This window comes from Myodes glareolus, chromosome 10, assembly GCF_982192425.1.
Source record: "Myodes glareolus chromosome 10, mMyoGla1.1, whole genome shotgun sequence".
Lineage (NCBI taxonomy): Eukaryota > Metazoa > Chordata > Mammalia > Rodentia > Cricetidae > Myodes > Myodes glareolus.
The window spans coordinates 1,981,456-1,999,402 of NC_142035.1; the positions used below are offsets into that span (position 1 = coordinate 1,981,456).

The following is a 17,947-nucleotide window of genomic DNA, read 5'->3' on the forward strand; positions in this document are numbered from 1 at the left end:
ATTACGTACTGAACGCTTTGCCTGTTCTCTTAAGTGCACTTTGGCCCACCTCTGCCCTGGGAAGAGAATGTGATTCTCATAGCCTGTATCTTTACTCTCTGTCTGTAGATTCTTCCGAGTGACTTGACAACGGGCTGTGGACTGTAGGTTGGGGGTTGGTGGAGCATGCTTTGCAGGGTCTAAACATTTTGTTGCTCCCATAGGCTCCTAGGGAGTGACACTATTAGGAGGTGTGGCCTTGTTGGAGGAAGTCTGTCACTGTGGGGGCGGGCTTGGAGGTTTGCTCAGGATACTGCCCAGTGTCTCAGTTCACTTCCTGTTGCCTGCAAGATGTGGGACTCTCAATTTCCCCTCCAGCACCATGTCTGCCTGCATGCCACCATGCTCCCCACCATGATGATAATGGACTGAATCTCTGAAACTGTAAGCAAGCCACCCCAGTGTTTATTGTTTAAATGTTTTCTTTACAAGAGTTGCTGTGGTCATGGTGTCTTTTCACAGCAACAAAAACCCTAAGAAATGACTTTCAGGTAACTTCAGACCTTGGTGATATCTCCTCCTATGAATGTTCTGAAGAAATTTCTGGATGTTTGCTGACTGACAACCTGGGTTATCATATAAGAGAATCAGCCACTGGCTGAAGTATAAGTGTTGCTGACCCCACTTCAAATATAATGAGTCTTGAGGACCTGGTAGTAAAGCCACAATCCACCCACTCCCACTCCCATGCTAGTGGTTAGGCGGGGTCACAGATGGGACCCCAGGGAAGCCACTCTCCCTGTTTCTTTTTGATTTACTGCAGAAGAAGGTGGACAGAGGTGTTAGCCAGGGACACGTTTGGTTGAACACAGACATTTCTTGACAGAAAAGTAATTTGCTTTCCAGAACTATAATAACTAGTTTTTCTAGATTCTCCTCTCCCAGTGTTATTGCTCCCAAGTATGGCTGGCTTTAAGAGGTCATCTGACATGTTTAAGCTCAATGGCTAACCACGTGCCCCAAAAGGGAACTTCTCATTCTCTTCCCTGCATCCTCCTTTCTGCCCTACAGCTGCTCCAGCCTGGAAGGAGAAGACGAGTTTTCTGGTTTATGAACCAGAGATCTCCCTCTGCAGATCCAGCCACCACCTGCCAAAGCTCTGCTGTCAGACAACCATTTGTTTTCTTTTCAAAGCCTTTGTAAGAGATGGGGTGGCGTGACGTGCAGCCTGAGCCTTCCCTGGCTCAATTTTAAGAGACTAAGCTTCTCCAAGGTGTGGAGGCCTTGTTAGGTCTTTAATACGGCCTAACGCTGAAGGCAGGAAGGACTCTAGGGGGTGCGTGGACTCCCACCTTTGTGTTGTGAGGGGGACGGGGTCAGAGGTGGCTAAGGAGAGACTTGCAGGTCAGTTTTCTTGGGTACCAGGGTTCCAGTGTGGGTGGGAAGGCCATTCCCAGATGCACTGGCTTTGTGTGTCCAAAAGCTGCATTGGTGCCTTTGTTGTTTCTCCTGAGACTAGTTCTTCCTTCTCTTACCCTATTGCAGGCAAAGGGGCCTAAATGGTCCCAATTCCCCCTGAGCAACTGGGAACCTTAGGCCTCCTCAGAGGCACCAAGTCACACAGCAGGAGGCCTGGCCTCCTCTGGCCCTGTAGAGCTCTGAGGATCTCCTTTGAAAGGGGACTCCTTGCTTAGGTCCTCCCAAGGTCCGTACCTCATTGATGAAGTCTCCGATGTCGCCTGGGTGAGGCACCACAGGCCTGACTGGGTACTGAGGCTCGGCACCTACTGGCCGTTCATCCACCCGCCGCACACCAGGGGCCTTGCTCAGCACATGCTCCATGGCTTCCGGCTGTTGTAGCTGGCTGAGGTCATAGTCCTGGGGATGGAGGCCAAGTGAGTCAGGGGAACTGGAAGTGTGTGTGCGTGTGTGTGTGGGGGGGGGTAATAGGCAGGGCAATGGGAGAATCCTGAGCAGACCTTGTTTAGTTTTCTCACCTGCCCAGAGGGTGCCACTGTACCAGTCTCCAAGCACACTTAAGTGTCCCATTCCAACCCCCAGGCCTGTCCCTTCCATACAATCCACTTCTTATCTAGCCATGGAATCACGTCTGCCAGCTGCCTTGCAGAGGCTGGCAGGGAACTCCCTCCTTGCAGGTGACCTTTCCCGCGTGCAGCTCAGCAGCCTTGTACTGCCACCGTGCACCCTTAGAGCTGATGGGAAAGGGCTGGGTCCTCCTTGCAGATACTAGCTAGCTCTGTGTAGATCACCCACTCTGGTCAGAGAGCCCCACACTGGGAGTATCCAGGAGGTGGGTGTTGGCGTCCTCAGAAGACTCCGGCCTGTTTCCTCCAGGGCACAGGACAGCAATGAGGGAGGTGGTTGGAGAGGGAGGAGCATGGGAGGAGGGTGCTGATCGAGCCTGCGTCGTCTGCCCAGATCTGAGCACACACACGGGAGCCTGTAGCCTGTGCCCGGGTTATGAAAGGCTAAAGCCCCAGCATGAGCCCCGCTGAGCCCAGTAGCAGGGAGGCTGAGACCTGGGCTCACCTGGTCCTCCTCGCCACCGCCTTCCTCATCGTACTTTAGGATGTTGTCACGCACATCGTCCTCAGGGTCGATGAGCAGCTGCTTTGTGTGTCGTTCCTTTTCCCTCCGCTTCATCCACACAACGAACAACAGGACCATGGCTACGAGAAGAGGGGCTGCATTGTGAGCGCTGTACGCATACGTGGGTGTGTCTGTGCACATATGTGCCCAGGTGTAAAACGTGTGAGCATGCATGGCTTTTTGTGTAAGCAAACGTGGATGCCCGGGCATATCATGAACATATGATGGTTGGATGCATGTGTATTCTGTGTTCATCTACATAAGCAGGTAGGTATGTGCATAGCTATGCCCTGCCCTTACACCCTACAGTGGGGTTACAGATGTGTGCACGGTTATGCCCAGGGATTCTAGAAATTTGAACTCAGACCCATAGACTTCTGCAGTAACTGCTCTTACTACCGAGTCGGCTTTCTCCACCCCCTGTCGTGCAATTCTTTCTGTGAATATTTTATCTGCAACTGATTGCATACACAGATGTGGAATCTGAGGGTGTGAATGGCCCACTTGATGCATTTCTTCCTTCATGGAGGTGGCTGACTGAGCACAGGTATCACTACCTAAGGGTCAGAAGGACAAAGGTAGAGGGTGACCTTTATTCTTCAAAACTATGGGAAGGTGAGGCTTTGTCCAGAAGGCAATGGGGAGGGTTTCAGGGTACCATGTTTCTAGGCAGGAGCCATGATAGGGTGATGTTCCCATGGTGGAAGGACACTGGCAGGGGGACCAGAAAGGGCCTCAGGGGTGAGAGGAAGCCATCATCTACACCTTGGCCCAGGCTACTCCCAGGGAATACTCTGGGCTAAGGGGTAGCTTACCCAGGAAGGAAGGCTGACTGGGGAGCAATCCCTGGGTTCTTTTACACAAAGAACTCAGGTGTAAAATGAGAAATGATATCACCTCTCTATCACATTGTGCATGTGCCTGCTTTGCCAGCTGCCTCGGCTCCTCCTTCTGTATCTCTCTGCTTAGCCCCGACCCCTGGGAGCCTCAGCTTTTGCATACTCCTTCCTGACAGGTCTCTGCTCCTGAGTTCTGAGGGCGGGGCTCCTAGGAATGCCAGGAGATAGGGCATCGGGTCCTGATGAAGGTGCAGTCTCTAGTATGCTTCCTGTTGCCTTCTGCCATCTCTCCATTGTTAGCCATGAATAAAAGGGAGGTCCCAGTGAAACACCCCAGAGCGTGGGGTGGGGAGGGTGAGTATCAGTAGGGAGAGGGAAGTGGGGAGCGCGGGAAGGGCGGCAGACTGTTGTGGGCTGGTCAACTTGATTAAGTGCTGTGATAAGAAAGATTGCAGCTAGCTTGGAGGCCAGAGCCCTGCTAGTGACAGATAATATTTCTTTCAAACAAAGGAGGAGGAGGTAGCCAAGGGACCTTTTTGATGTGGTCCAGGTTGTGGACAGGGAACTCGGGCAAGAGCCAGGGAGCTCCCCGCTATGAGCATCTAAGCAGAAACCAGAACCTTGAGCCACTCTTTACCAGATCAAGTGGCCAGAGAGTCCGCTGTGCAGCTGGGGTCTCAGATATGTCACCTGGAGGGAGCTTGTGGGAGAAGGGACATGCCCCAGTAAGCTTCACTCCCTGATCGGGCCACAGGGGTACCCGGATCCCCAGCTTGGTGCACCCAGCAGACTGGAGAGGGATCCAGGCTCTCTGGCTTGTAGGTCCGCTCACTCCCATGTGGACACTGTCTACTGTTGTGTTCTCTAGCCTTGTCCCTGTGTCTTCAGAGGAAAACACAGGCCCAGCCCCACCCCAGAGTCACCTCCCACATAGCAGGGCTGTCTCTGATCCCACATAAGGAAGACACCACACTGACTGTCTGGTTAAAGGCCTTGGAACCAGACGTCATGAGAGGAAACCCTGGATCTGGAATGGAAGAGGGACGGAATGGTCACGATGTGGCTCATTCTGGTCTAAGCTGGGGACCTGATGGTTGGCCCTTAGTCCTTCCCTGTACGTGGCGGAGACCCTTCAGCTCAGTGTAATTAGGAGAGGGGATGTTGTGGTCTCTGGGCTACTGTGGACCAGGTCAACTGTCCAGGTGGGAAGATGTCACATCAGGGCCATTTCTAAGCATCCTAGCCCTGAATCCTGTTCAGGGAGCCACGAGGAGACAAGGGCTGGAGTTGGGATATTGACAGACAGGAACTGTCATTCCCTGTGTGTCCATTTGAGAGTGGCCTGCAGCTACTGGAGGCCCAGGAGGGGGCCAGCTGGGGGCTCAGGGGCCTTTGGGATGCAGAGTCTGATGATGGACCAGATGTGGGCAGGCTGGCCCTCCGTCTTTGCTAGTGATGAGGTTGGAGATCCTGCTTTCGTATTCTGTGTGGACAGCGTTGCTGGACTTCAGGGATGCTCCCAGTAGATAGGAAGCTGCTGAGTGAAGCGGCTGTAGAGCGGCTTGGATCTCAGTCCGCCCTGCCCTGGCTGTCTGTGGGACAGAGTGAAGCCCGCGCCCACAAAGCCCATGTCCACGAAGCCCACTCCCACGAAGCCTGTGCCCATGAAGCCCGTGCCCACGAAGCCCGTGCCCATGAAGCCCATGTCCACGAAGCCTGTGCCCATGAAGCCCGTGCCCACGAAGCCCATGTCCACAAAGCCTGCGCCCACCCACGAAGCCCACACTCACTTAGCAGAATCACGATGCAGATGAGGATAGCCACGATGGCACCTGTGCCCAGGCCGGCTGCAGCCACGGCACCGATGGTGGTGCAGTCACCATTCTCATCACACGGGCACACCTTGACTTTTATGATGGACGTGTTGGACAGGGGAGGGTTTCCAGAGTCCGTGACGATGATGGGGACGTCATACACTCCTGCCTCCAGGTACAGAATGCGCAAGCTGAGCTGGGCGTAGTCACCTGGAGTGAGGAACAGCAACACTGAGCCAATGGTCAGCTCTCCTTCCCAAGGAAGACTTCCGATAGCACAAAAATCTCTCTCACACATGCACATATGCATGTACATACACCATGCACTCATATGCACACACAACATAGTGCATGCTCACAAGTACACACATATGCATACACACACATCACACACATACACACATACACACACACACACATACACACACACTTTACCACCATGCCATTTAGTTAAAGACATTGAATTGAGGAGATGATTTTATTGGTGAAGTTCTTGCCACATGAGGGTCTGAGTCTTAGCCCTCAAGACTCATGTAGAAAGCCTGGCACAGAGTGTATACTTAATAGTCCCAGAGCTGAGGATGTAGAAGCAGGCAGATTTTTGGAGCTTGTTGGTCAGCCAGAGAGGCCCTGTCTGAACAAACAAGGCGGATGACTCTCAAGGAACAATAGTGGAGCTTGCCTATGGCCTCCTGTGAACATACACACACACGTATATATGTGTACCTTGCACACATACACGGACACACAAAGCTAAAACATTGACCATATCAAAAATAAGAGAGTCAACATATAGGATGAAGAGTTGATTCCCTGAATGTATAGAGTTCTATGAAGTCAATTAGGGGAAAAAAAAACCTCTCCCAAAGAAAAAAGGCAAAGGAACCCAAACTCTACACATATGCAAGTCCTGTACCGGTAGCCCAGAGACAGAAGGAAGCAATGGCTTTGCTTCCTGAAGCAACAGCCTCTCATGTTGGTAAGGGCACGAAGCTTTGGTAGTCTTGCTGGTGGAGGCACAAATGGGCCTTGCACCTCTGGGAAATTGTAATGACCCTAGGACTGGCCTACCTGAGAATGAGGTCACCCTGTCCTAGGCGTAACAGGAAGGAGTACCTCCTAAGAGGATGCTGCCTTCAGGGGCCAGTCCACCCACAGTGACTGCCAGCATGGTCCAAACTAGGCTCTGTCTAAAAAACAGCCAGGTACTAGGAAGAAATGAATGGCTTCATGGCGGGGACGGGAGTGTGCAGGGCCATATCCCCAGCCTTGTGTGTGAACTCTCTTGGAGGGCAGGGGCTGTTTCCCATCTACGTGGTTCACTGCTACTTGGTGATGGATCCTGGGCTACATCCTAGATCCCGATCTGCCTGGCCAGGGCTCTGCTGGGTGGGCTCACCATTTAGGCGGGTGATGGTCCAGTTCTTCCTCACTGTAGTGGGGATGAAGGGCAACTCAAAGACGTAGGGGCCGATGTTGGGATCCATGTCGGCGTCGGCTGCAGTGATGTTGATGGCGTTGAGGCCTGGCCTCTCGCAGATCTGTGCCTCCTTGGGCAGCAGCTGGGGTGCATTGTCATTGATGTCAATGAGGTAGATCTGCAGGGTCCCAGTGCCACTGGCTGGGGGGATCCCTGCAGGACACAGGACAGACAGATGTGTGACGTCCCCAGCAAGACACACACCTACACGCTGACCATCTTGTAACCTGCTGTTGAAAAAGACCAGGTGCTCTTATCTGAACAAGGGCTGGGTGCTCACCAAGGGCTGTCTGTATGCCCAATTAAAAATCTTTTTTTGAGATTTATTTTTTGTTTGTTTTCTGTGTTTGTGTTGGCTGCATGTATGTCTCTGAATCACATCTGTGCATTACTCACAGAGCCAGAAGAGGGTGTTGGATCCCCTAAAACTAGAGTAACAGATGGTTGCGAGTTTCCATGTGGGTGCTGGGAATTGAACCTGGGTCCTCTGAAAGAGCAGTCAGTCACTCTTAACCATTGAGCCATCTCTCCAGTGCCTCTACAGTCAACTTTGTGGATGACAAGGACTATGGGACCTGGGGGCAGTCAGTCGGGTTAGGTTGGAGTTTCTCTGGCTGTCATTTGCTTTGGGAACAGCTTTGGGGCGACAGTAGCAGTTGTTCTTGAAATTTTAGCTGTTCAGTTCTCCCAAGAGCCCACCAGTACTGTCCTGCCTCGGGGCCTCTGCCCACGTCACTCCCACCAGTGGCAGGCTCCCCTTCCTGTCTTCTTCCCTGCCTTCTCCCACCACCTAAGTTCCACCCAGCTTCTCTGGCAACTAAATGGCCTTGCCGGCTTATTTTTCCCGTCTCTGTGGAGGCAGAGACAGTTGTGTGGCTGCCCCCATTGTTCTCTTTAAGAGAAGACCCAGAACCCTAAATGTCACCCCAGATTCTTGCTATCCGCTGGGAGGTCACATTCCAGCTAGATGTGAGCTTGCGCCTAAGTTCTGGTCATCACGAACTCTGAGCGGAGACCCTGTGTCCGCAGGAGAGCTTGGGTGTGCACGGCACTCTTCCTGCTTCTCCTTCTATTTGCCAGACCATGGTGATGATGCCTGGGGCACCCATTCTGGACCATGCCGTGGCACAGCCTGGATATGGTGTGAGCCGAGTGGTCATGGTTGTCAAATCTCACCCTGGCTACCAGCTTTCAGATTTCTCCACCGAAGTTGCTGATGTGACTTTGAACCTGCTCTGTAACCCAGGCTGGCTTTGGAGTAACTGGGCTTCCAGGTATGCATCGACAGGCCTGGATAAACTCCCCTCTCCCCTCCCCTCTCCCTGTGCAGCACTGGGCGTGAACTCAGAACCTCATACATGGAGGCAGGTGGCCTATCACTGAGCTATATCACCCTCAGCTCCAGCACTCCTAAATGTGAGAGAGAATCCCTTCCAGTCTTGTTGAACTTACTGCTACCACAGTGACTCTACTGGAAAACAGGTTCCACCAGGCAGGGGGCTTGGTTTCTTCCACTCTTTGGTAGGCGCCTGGACCTCAGTGAGTTCTCCCAGTGAGGCTTCTCTCTTCTAAGTCTGGGTAGATGCCTGGCCTTCAGTGGACTCTCAACAAGTGTCAGGACGACAGTGGTCAGAGCCCTGGAGAACACTGTCCTCTGGTTCACTCACACGCCTGTCATCACCCATGAGTGACGTGACTCTCAGAGGTAGTAAGATTCTTTCATTCTGCCAAGGAGAAAGTCGAGGCCCAGAGAGGCCAGGGCTCTTTCCCGGAGCAATGGCATTAAACTCATCTCTGTTCAGAATATGCTTTACATCTCCCCACCCTCCACTACACGGAGTTCTTGATAGTGCTCAGCTAGACCTCAGAGGACTTTGGGTCTTGAAATGGGCCTCTTGGCCACAGACTTCCCGGATTTGGTTCAGAGCCTTCAGAAGCCTCAAGAGAACCTGTTGTGGAATAAGCCTTTTGTACACTGTGAAGATGTGTCACTCTGACTGGTTTAATAAAAGGCTGAATGACCAATAGCTAGGCAGGATTTCTGGACAGAGAGGATACTGGGAAGAAAAGGCAGAAATGCCAGAAAATGCAGAACAAGCAGGATGGGCACTATGGTGAAGAGGTAATAAAGCCATGAGGTGGAAAGTAAACGAAGAAAATGGGTTAAATTGTAAGAGCTAGTTAAAAACAAGCCTAAGCTAAGACCAAGCTTTCATAATTAATAGTAAGTCTCCATGTCATTTTTTGTGGCCACCCAAAGAAAAATACATCTACAAATGGCATCCAACGTGGGGGCTCGAATATCCAAACACAGGGCCGAGAAAGCTAAGAAAAGCTCTGGACAAGTAGCCAGATGTGGTTTTCTAGTCTTGTAGTCTCTCAGGCGAGCTGGTGCTCGGTGTACAGAGATGCCACTATCTGTGGACTGGAGCCAGCCTCCAGTGCCGTGTGTCAGTGCCACGCGCTAAGCTAAGCTGTGCCAGTGGCTGACAGGACATAGCAGTGTAAAGATTAGTCTCACACAGTCAGACACACCGCCCACATTCCCAAGATGCCGGCTGGGTGGTCTCTGGTTGTTCTGTGGGTTATGGATGTTTGTCATCACCTAGGGGGGGTTGGTTACAAGTTGTTACTGGTCATGGTTAGGATCTAAACAAAGGAAATTAGATTCAGGGATCTCTTTCTGAAATGAAAATGGGGGGACATAGTGTAGAAATGATGGGATAAAGGGGTGGATTGTTGAGTCTACTTTTGAACAACCACTAGTCTCAAATATTTTGCATAGGTATAGATTTTTGTATATGATACAAATTTAAGGTTATTGTTACACTGTATATATCTTTCTACTCCTGTTTAAGGTATTGTATCTATGCAGCTCATTTTAGAAGGTTATGTAAAGTTTTAGTCTTTGAAAGCTATTTAGGATATTAAAAAAAAACATAGGTTGATAGTTAGCCATCTATAACAATCAAACTTATAGTCATGTTAGGTATGTTTTTAAGTTCAAACAGAGGAATATTTTGAATAGATAGATGGTCTTCAAATACTTCAGAGACCTACAGACTATGGCATTTAAGTTGTTTTAATAATATAAGGCTTTTCATGACAATGAGACATGTCTGCTCCTGGCAGCACCAAGAAGATGATGGGCATTAAAGAAACTCCATACAGAGTTTGCTTTCTTTGTGGCAAAAGTTAGACATGAGGCAAAGAAGCTGCCCTTGTGTTGACTGCTGACAGTATGGTGTAGTGTCATTTCAGCTGTATTTTAATAAATAAAACTTGCCTGAATATCACAGAGTAAAACAGACCCACTGGTCAGCCTTACAGACCAGGCAGTGGTGACACACACCTTTAATCTCAGTAGCCACACTAGTTTTCCATAGAAACTGGCTGATGCATGCCTTTAATCCCAGTGGTGCACACCCTTAATTCCAGCTCTAGAGAGGAATATAAAACATGAGGAGACAGCTCTCAGTCTCAGTCTCATTCTGAGATTCCTGGAAGCAGGATCGCCATTTCAGACTGATGTTGAAGTAAGAGCCAGTGGCTGGCTGCTTTGATGTTTGGATCTTCAGGTTGAACTCCAATATCTATCCCTTAGCTTTTATTAATCATGCTTCAGTATGCTGCCCAAATTGGACAAGCGAGACACAAAAGAAAGCAACTGCTGAACTTTGCTAAGACATGTGCGGCAGTACTTCAAAAGTTCCTACTTCACAGAACAGTCTGTCAGATATTCTAGGCCTGTAGAATATCTGTGTTATCCCCAGTGTTACAGAGGAACCTTGGATCCAGGCAGCCAACTGTTTCTGTTATTTCTCTTCGTTTTGGAAATTGCTTGCTCTGCACTTCCTGTTTACCCAGGTAATATTATATCCTTCTCAGGTCTTCCATGGGGTTGAAGACTAGATGGTTATAGTTAGTTTTTCTTAGTTTTGATAGAAAGTAAATTAGGTACAAAACTTCAGACTCAAAAATAAGATAGATAATGGAGTATTTTCTCTAACTTTGCCAAATACCAATGAACTAGATATCGTGAATGTAATTATTAATTGATAATTGTTCTTATTGCATATAGTTTCATTTGTTAATGTTAATACCTTTCCTTTCTCTTTAGACAATACCTGATAATTGTTCCCACTGTATATAGTTTTACTATGTTAGAGTTAAGACCTTTCCTTTTTATTTAGACAAAAAGGGGGAAATGTTATAGAATAATCTTTTTGTATGCTGTGAAGATGTGTCACTCTGATTGGTTTAATAGAAAGCTGAACAGCCAGTAGCTAGTCAGGATTTCCAGGCAGAGAGGATGCTGGGAAGAAGGTGGAGATGCCAGGAGACACAGAGCAAGCATGTCTCCAAGGAGACATGGAGATGAGGTAATAAAGCCATGAGGCAGAAGTAAATGAGTAGAAATGGGTTAATTTAAGTTATACGAGCTAGTTAGAAACAGGCCTACGCTACAACTGAGCTTTCATAATTAGTATAAGTCTCCGTGTCATTCTTTTTGGTAAGCTGGTGGCCCAAACCCTGCACTGACTTCCTCAGGACGAAGCATCATCCTTCTGCCCCATTTCTCAGCTCTTTCTCTGTACTGTCTGCCCAGTGTCTGCCCAGCACCTGTCCAGTGTCTGCTCAGTGTCTATTCAGTGCCTGCCCAGCGTCTGCCCAGCACCTGCCCAGCACCTGCCTAGCGTCTGTCCAGTGCCTGCCCAGCACCTGCTCAGCATCTGCCCAGTGCCTGCCCAGCACCTGCCCAGCGTCTGTCCAGTGCCTGCCCAGTGTCTGTCCAGCGCCTGCCCAGAGCCCTCCCTTGCTCCCAGGGCTCTCAGCCCTGCTCTGACTCAGCGTGGGGCTAGGGTGGACGCAGGTCTTCTTGCCTTTCCTGGGTAGGATGCCAACTAACAGTGCTGGAGAATGGCAGATCTGTTGTCATCACTCAGGTGTAGTTGGGGAAGCTGAGAAGCTAGGGCAGCCATCTGCCACTGCGTTCCCAGGTTCCTGACTACCTTGGAGCCAAGAGTGAATGAAGGACCATGGGAACACGGTGTGGAAACATGGTCAAATGGGTAAGCAGGTTCTTAGGTGGAGTAACTGAAGTTCAGATGATGGAAGGGATCAGGATTTGGGCAGTGTCGGGTGACAAAGTTGCCAGTTCATGGCTGCCTGCACAGACTTCCCTCTGGGTGCCGCTGGCCCCCCACCCCCACCAACACCCCTTCCCCTGCCCTAACCCCAGGACAAGGGACACACCATTGTCAGCAGCCAGGAAGGTGGCCTCGTATACATTGTTCTTGGTGTACAGTGACTCTCGGTCCAGGACTGCGGCCGTGGTGATCTGCCCATTGGATGTGTTGATGTGCAGCCAGTTGGCGGGATCAGACAGCTTTGAGTACCTATGGACAGGAAGCCAGAAGCAAGGTGAGGGTCCCGGTACCCTTCATCCTGTCAGCCTTGCATGCATCCTAGGTTCACAGCATCAGCATCCTGGATCGTAGCAGGATAGCATCGCTGTTCCCTTAGAGTGCCTGGGGTTTAACGCCCCTCTGCGTCCCTCCCACAGGGAGGGACAGGCCACACCAGAGCCTCATGTCCCTGTGGTGGGTGGTCTTTGCTTCTGGAGGACTCTCGGAGGCTGTGTTCTCATCATCTACATTTTACAGGGGGTATTCTGAGGGATAGAGGAGGTAAGTGGCTTGCTCAAGTGAAGCCATGACCTGCCCTGACTCCATAGCCTCACATCTTCCTTGTTAGCCTGGACATGCTGGCAGTGCCTACCATGCCCAAGGTTGTCCTATTATGTGACTTCCTGGGGTGGGTTGCTCCTAGACAAAGCCAGTGCCTCAGGTCTGGATGTGGTATCCATTGTCCTTCCTCTCTCTGCTGGGATTTCTGGTTTTCAGGCTTCTTTGGGCATTGTGGGACTCTTCTGTGTAGCACAGAGAACTGGACCCCACTTTGAGTGCCAGACGAGGCCAGGCCCCACTGGTGACTCACCTCACAGCTTGCTGCATGAACCGGTCAGGGTCCACTGCGGAAAAAGTAGTAAGTGCGGTGCCGGTGGGCACACCCTCTTCCAGGCGGATCAGCTTGTGGTTGGAGGGAAAGTAGGGGGCCTCGTTGACATCAGTGACAGAGATGGTCACCCCTGCTGTGGACTGGAAAGACATCTGGATTCCGCTGGCCAGGGGCGCCTGGTTGGACACCATTACAGTCAACATGAAGGCGCGGTTCAGCTCGTAGTCCACTGCCTGGAAGAAGGGACCGGTGAACCGGGGCTTCCTGAGTGGGTGTGGGGCTGGCTATCCACACTGCCCAGTCTTTTTGTCCCTCAACATCAGACTCTTGTTTCTGGCTTATTCTGGGTTCTGGCCAATATGAGGAGAGAAGGATTGGGATGAAACTCTAGCCAGCAGCCCCATGCCTTGGTGAGGCAGAGGCTGGCTTCTGGGGCATGGGCCTTGGCTTCCCAAGTGTTGGGATTTCATGACTTCTCAATAACAATTCCTTAATTACTGCGTGGGCTGAGCAGTGGCCTCCAAATTACCCCGGGTCTCACAATGGGCCCTGGTGGCTGTGGGCTTGCAGGGACAGATGTGCTGAGGGTCTTGAGAGTCACTGCAGCCGCAGGAAGCTCAGCAAATACAACCGAGGGCCGAGAGTAATGGTGGCCAAAGGTTGGCTTTGGTTTTAGGGCGGGTAGGATGGGTTGGGGAGTAAAGGTATCTGCTGCCATGTCTGATGATGAGTGTGCCCGGCAGAACCCACACAGTTGGAGGAGAGAACCAACTCCTGCAGGCTGTCCTCTGACCGCCTCATGCATGAGCTGCACACGTGTCTCCCCTGACCCCACACTGTTTGTGCTGGGCACAGGTACCCGCCGGAAACCCTGCGTTCAGGAGGCCAAGACAGGAAGACTGCAAACTTGAGGTTGGTTGGAAGATGTAGGGAGAAGGTCTCAGAACCTCACACTGCCCAGCCAAGCAGCAATGTTTAAGCCTTTACTCATGTAACCTTTCCTTGTACTTGTTACTAATTTTGTGTCCCCAGTTGGAGACTTAATGTAATCTGAATGCAGTTCTGGGGTTAGATGTAAAATGTCTGTGCCTGGGCTAGAGTCCAACAGCAGGGCCAGTTCCCTCCAGAGACTCCCAAGCTCACATGGTTCCACTCTGGAGAGGGTGTGTGGGGTCTTGTGCCCCTCCAGAGCCAGCTGTGGCTTCCTGCCTCCACCTGCTCTGCCTCTCCCTTCACACTCTCTCTGTGACAGTGTTGGGTCAACTCGACACGAGCTGGAGTCCTCACGAGCTGGAGAGGAGAGAGTACCTCAACTGAAAAAACGCAGCCACTAAGCTGGCTGGTACTACATTTTCCAGATGGATGAATCATGGGGGAGGATCCAGCTCTCGGTGGGTGGGTGCGGCCACCCCTGAGCCGGTGCTATAAGTGGCTGAGCAAGCTATGGGGCACAGGCCAGGCAACAGCACTCCTCCATGGCCTCCATATCAGCTCCTGTCTCAGGGTTCCTGCTCTGACTCCCCTCCATGTTAGATCATGCTTGGGACATGTAAGCTGAAGTAAACCCTTCCCTCCCCAAGTTACTTTCGGCCATGGTGTTTATCACTGCAACACAATCCCAACTAAGACACTCTCTGTCTTTTCTGCTCCCTCTCTCAAAGACCTCTGAGGTTGCACTGGGCTGACCCAGAGACTCTCAACACTGTCACACCTACAGAGACCTGCTGCCAGCTGGGACAGTCACAGGTTCTAGAAACAGGCACTGGGTCCTGGGGAAGAGGGCAATGAAGCTGTTTTGAGAAAGCCCTCTGCTCCTAGTTGGGACTTAGGCTAGTGCTAGACTCTGAGATGTCGAGTGGCCCTTTTGAGGAAAATCTGGACCCTGAAGTACATCAGCAGACAGATGATGCGGAGTTCACCGCCCTGGCCTGCAGTTTGATGTCACCACCCGAGCCCATAGGCCTTGGATGACCTTAAGCCAGACAGCCACATACCTCAGCTCCTTAGCCACTGGCCTCGCCCTGAAGGACCCTTCTTGGCTAATTTTTTCCTCAAAGGAAGCTCGAGAGAACAGGGCTAGGACACTCGCTCAGGTGCCACCAGACCCCAGTGTGGGAACCTCTGCAGCCATCTGACTCAGCTTTTTCAACAGGGCAAAGGTCGGTAGAAAAGGAAGCCTGACGGTTACTGGGGCATTCACATGGCAGGTCCCATGGCTCCCTGCCTCATATTAGGCTTCCCTGGGTCTTCATGAGCTCTGCTTAGGGAACAGCTTTGCTGGTGGAGCCAGCTCCCCACTTCCGTCTGTGTCCCACCTCAGGTGCCAACCCCTGCGCTGGGCCTGACTCCTGAGTCTGTAGCTAAGTGGATCTGAATCCAGGCCTGACTATCTCTGGATTTTGTAAGTATCCATCCTTGGTGCCCTGAACCACGGTGTCCTAGTGTGCTATGATGTGAAGTATCTATGCATGGAACGGTATTAAAGACTAGGCAATCAGTAGAGCCACTGGGCATGGAAGGAAACAGAGGCATTGGTGTCTAGAGAAGGTGCCAGAGAGGCTGCTGGATCCCTGATGGTGATCTTGGTGAGCCCCCCTTTCCCCAAGCCCTGAGGATGATCATATCTCTTCTGGCACAGGATGACATCTGCCTGTCACTGCCCCCAGGTCCTGGGGCATGGCTAGGCCTGTGCTCCTGCCTCCTTAGACCCAGGTATTGCTGGTGAAGTCAGCTGTACACGTGGGAATGGGCTGGTCCCTCACTTGCCCTGTCTCTGCCCAGTTTGTACTGTGCTGCTGGACACTGTACAGTGCATTTATAGGGCCTGTGCTTACAGGGTCCGTGGACTGGACCCACAGCCACCCCAGCCGGCTACAAATCTGACAACGTGTCTGGGACGGAATAACTTGGACCCCTCTCTTGAAAGGTCTCACAGGGGCTTTTAGGTCAGAAATAGTGAACTTCCCCTAGGCCTAGTCTTGGCTCCTCGGAGCCCTTAAACCCCAGGTGCCACCACGCTCCCAAAGCTGGTACCGCACTGTGACCAGGTCTTTCTCTTGTATGACCAGTGACGGCAAATGCCAGGAGCCCCTCCTGGAAGCCCCAGGCAGAGGTCAGGCTGGTTTGCTTCAACACGCTGCTCCGTAAAACCGCGGAGGGAAAGGCCTCTCTGTGTTTATTGGCTCATGTCCCTGTGGGACATGGAACCACGTGGTATGTGATGCCCTAAAACATCAGTCTTTCTAGAAAGACTATGGCCAATAAAATCCACAGGCAGGTAAGATAAAACACACCTGTAATGTGGAAACCATTAGGAAATTTGTTCTGACAGTTTCAGTTAGGGTGCTGGGCATACTCACTAAGGTGACACTCTCCCACCAATGACTCTTGGCTCAAAAGTGAGACCCAAGTACTCCTGGAGAGGTGGGTCCTAGAATCAAGCCAGAGAGGAGGGTCTTACCACATCCTCCTGCTGTCCGAGCCTTGAACCACAAGGTGTGTGCACAGCCTCATGTGAAGGAGACTCTCGTTCAGAAGAAAATGCCAGTGAGGACACGGAGGCCAGAATCTAAACTTACTGTTTCTCCTTTCCAGTGGAAAATGGTGGGTGAAAGGTGGAGGCAGGAGGATCAGAAGTTTAAGGCCAGCCTTAGCTGCACAAGTTTGAGTGCTGCTAAGTCTCCAAAGGGTTTGGTCCTCTGCCCTAGGTAGCTGATGGACATGCATGTGTCTGGACCAGGGGATGTGCTGGTAGCGGTCACTCACCTTCACCACGGTGACCATGCCCTCATTGGTGACAGGGTCTGTGCGGACACTGAAGTGCCCCGAGGGGTCCCCACTGATGATTCGGTAGACTGCATTCCAGTTGGGTGAGTGGGGCTGATCTCGGTCCAGTACTGTGAGATTGGCTACTACTGTCTCCACACGGTTCTCAGGGACTTCTCCTGCAAACTGCGAAGTGTAAGAAAGAACATTAGGACCTCAATAGAGCCTGGAGACCAGGCTCCCTGGACCCAGACAATGCTGGGGAGCAGCAGGGTCACTGCTCTGGAGTAGATGTCCTAAGTGGTGGGTCAGCTGGTATTGACTGATGACAGAGTGCCCTGGCTCGAGGCTCCCCTCCTACGCCCCAGATTTTCTCACGTGCGTGGAAGATGAATGGCAAAGATGGACGCACAATGGAGAGCGGGGGAGGCAGGAGTCTAAGAGTGGCAGCTGCAAGAGGTATCTGAGAGAAGCATGCTCTGGCTGCTGCCACCATCAGGTCACTGCTCCAGGTGGCTGGGGGTCAGCTCCTGTGGCCAATAAACATGGAGGTGATCACCTCTGTAATGTGCACCTGCAAAGACCCCATGGCCTCACTCGGAGTGGGGGAAGGGGTGCATTTGCCTTAGAAATCCTTGTCCCCTGCCAACCGTGGCCACTGCTGGGCTGGCTTCTAGGTTCTGCTCTCAGCAGCTCTGAGCTCACATTTTCCGCTGTCTTGAGATTCACCTTAGCAAGATGCACAGCTGTCTCGTCAATTTAGGGTCCGATGGGAGCCCGCCGTGTCCATCCTAAAGGATGTCCCTACAGTGTCCCCCAGTGCTGCTCTGTGAGCTGCCCTGGGGCAACGAGGCCCCAGACTGCAGAGGGTTTCCTTAGGAAGCGCTAGGGGTACAAGGGAAGTAAGCTGGCACAGCCCGCTTCCAGAGGGTCCTACTTTCAAACCTTCCTCTTGGCCAATTAGCACAGAGGGGCATAAAGCAATCCCAGAGAGGACAGCAGACCCGAGTCATGGGCACATGTGTCCAGGGTCTGATTCCTAAGCTCCTCTGTGTGGCTGGGCGAGGTTGTCATTGCTGGTGGCCTCCACAGTGAGAGCCCCCACTCCTGTCACTGACATTCAGCAATAGGGTTGCCGCAGCGTCTGAGTGTCCCCACACCACGATAGCTAGTCATGTCCCCTAAATTTTTTTTATTTAAAATAAAATAGTATTTTATTTTAAAGTCAAAGTTTCCCAAAGTAGACAGATTGGTATCATTCAACATTCTTTTCTTTTCTTTTTTTAAAAATTGATTTTATTGAGCTCTACATTTTTCTCTGTTCCCCTCACTTCCTCCTCCATCCCCTTCAGCCCTTTCCCATGGTTCCCATGCTCCCAATTTACTCAGGAAATCTTGTCCTTTTCTACTTCCCATGTAGATTAGATCTATGTAAGTTT

General features: G+C 51.4%; 1 protein-coding gene across 2 annotated transcripts in view; it reads right to left on the minus strand.

Annotated features, from left to right (window-relative positions):
* The window catches only part of Cdh4 (cadherin 4), a 495,273-nt gene that overhangs the window by 17,864 nt on the left and 459,462 nt on the right, over positions 1 to 17,947 (minus strand). For both annotated transcript variants that reach the window (XM_085696922.2, XM_085696921.2), the window contains exons 9-15: positions 16,509 to 16,694; positions 12,723 to 12,976; positions 11,979 to 12,121; positions 6,642 to 6,875; positions 5,219 to 5,452; positions 2,530 to 2,669; positions 1,693 to 1,857 (exon numbers count right to left, since the gene is read on the minus strand). In XM_085696922.2, the coding sequence (XP_085553048.1) occupies positions 1,693 to 1,857; positions 2,530 to 2,669; positions 5,219 to 5,452; positions 6,642 to 6,875; positions 11,979 to 12,121; positions 12,723 to 12,976; positions 16,509 to 16,694 (1,356 nt within the window). The remainder of the gene's footprint in view (positions 1 to 1,692; positions 1,858 to 2,529; positions 2,670 to 5,218; positions 5,453 to 6,641; positions 6,876 to 11,978; positions 12,122 to 12,722; positions 12,977 to 16,508; positions 16,695 to 17,947) is intronic.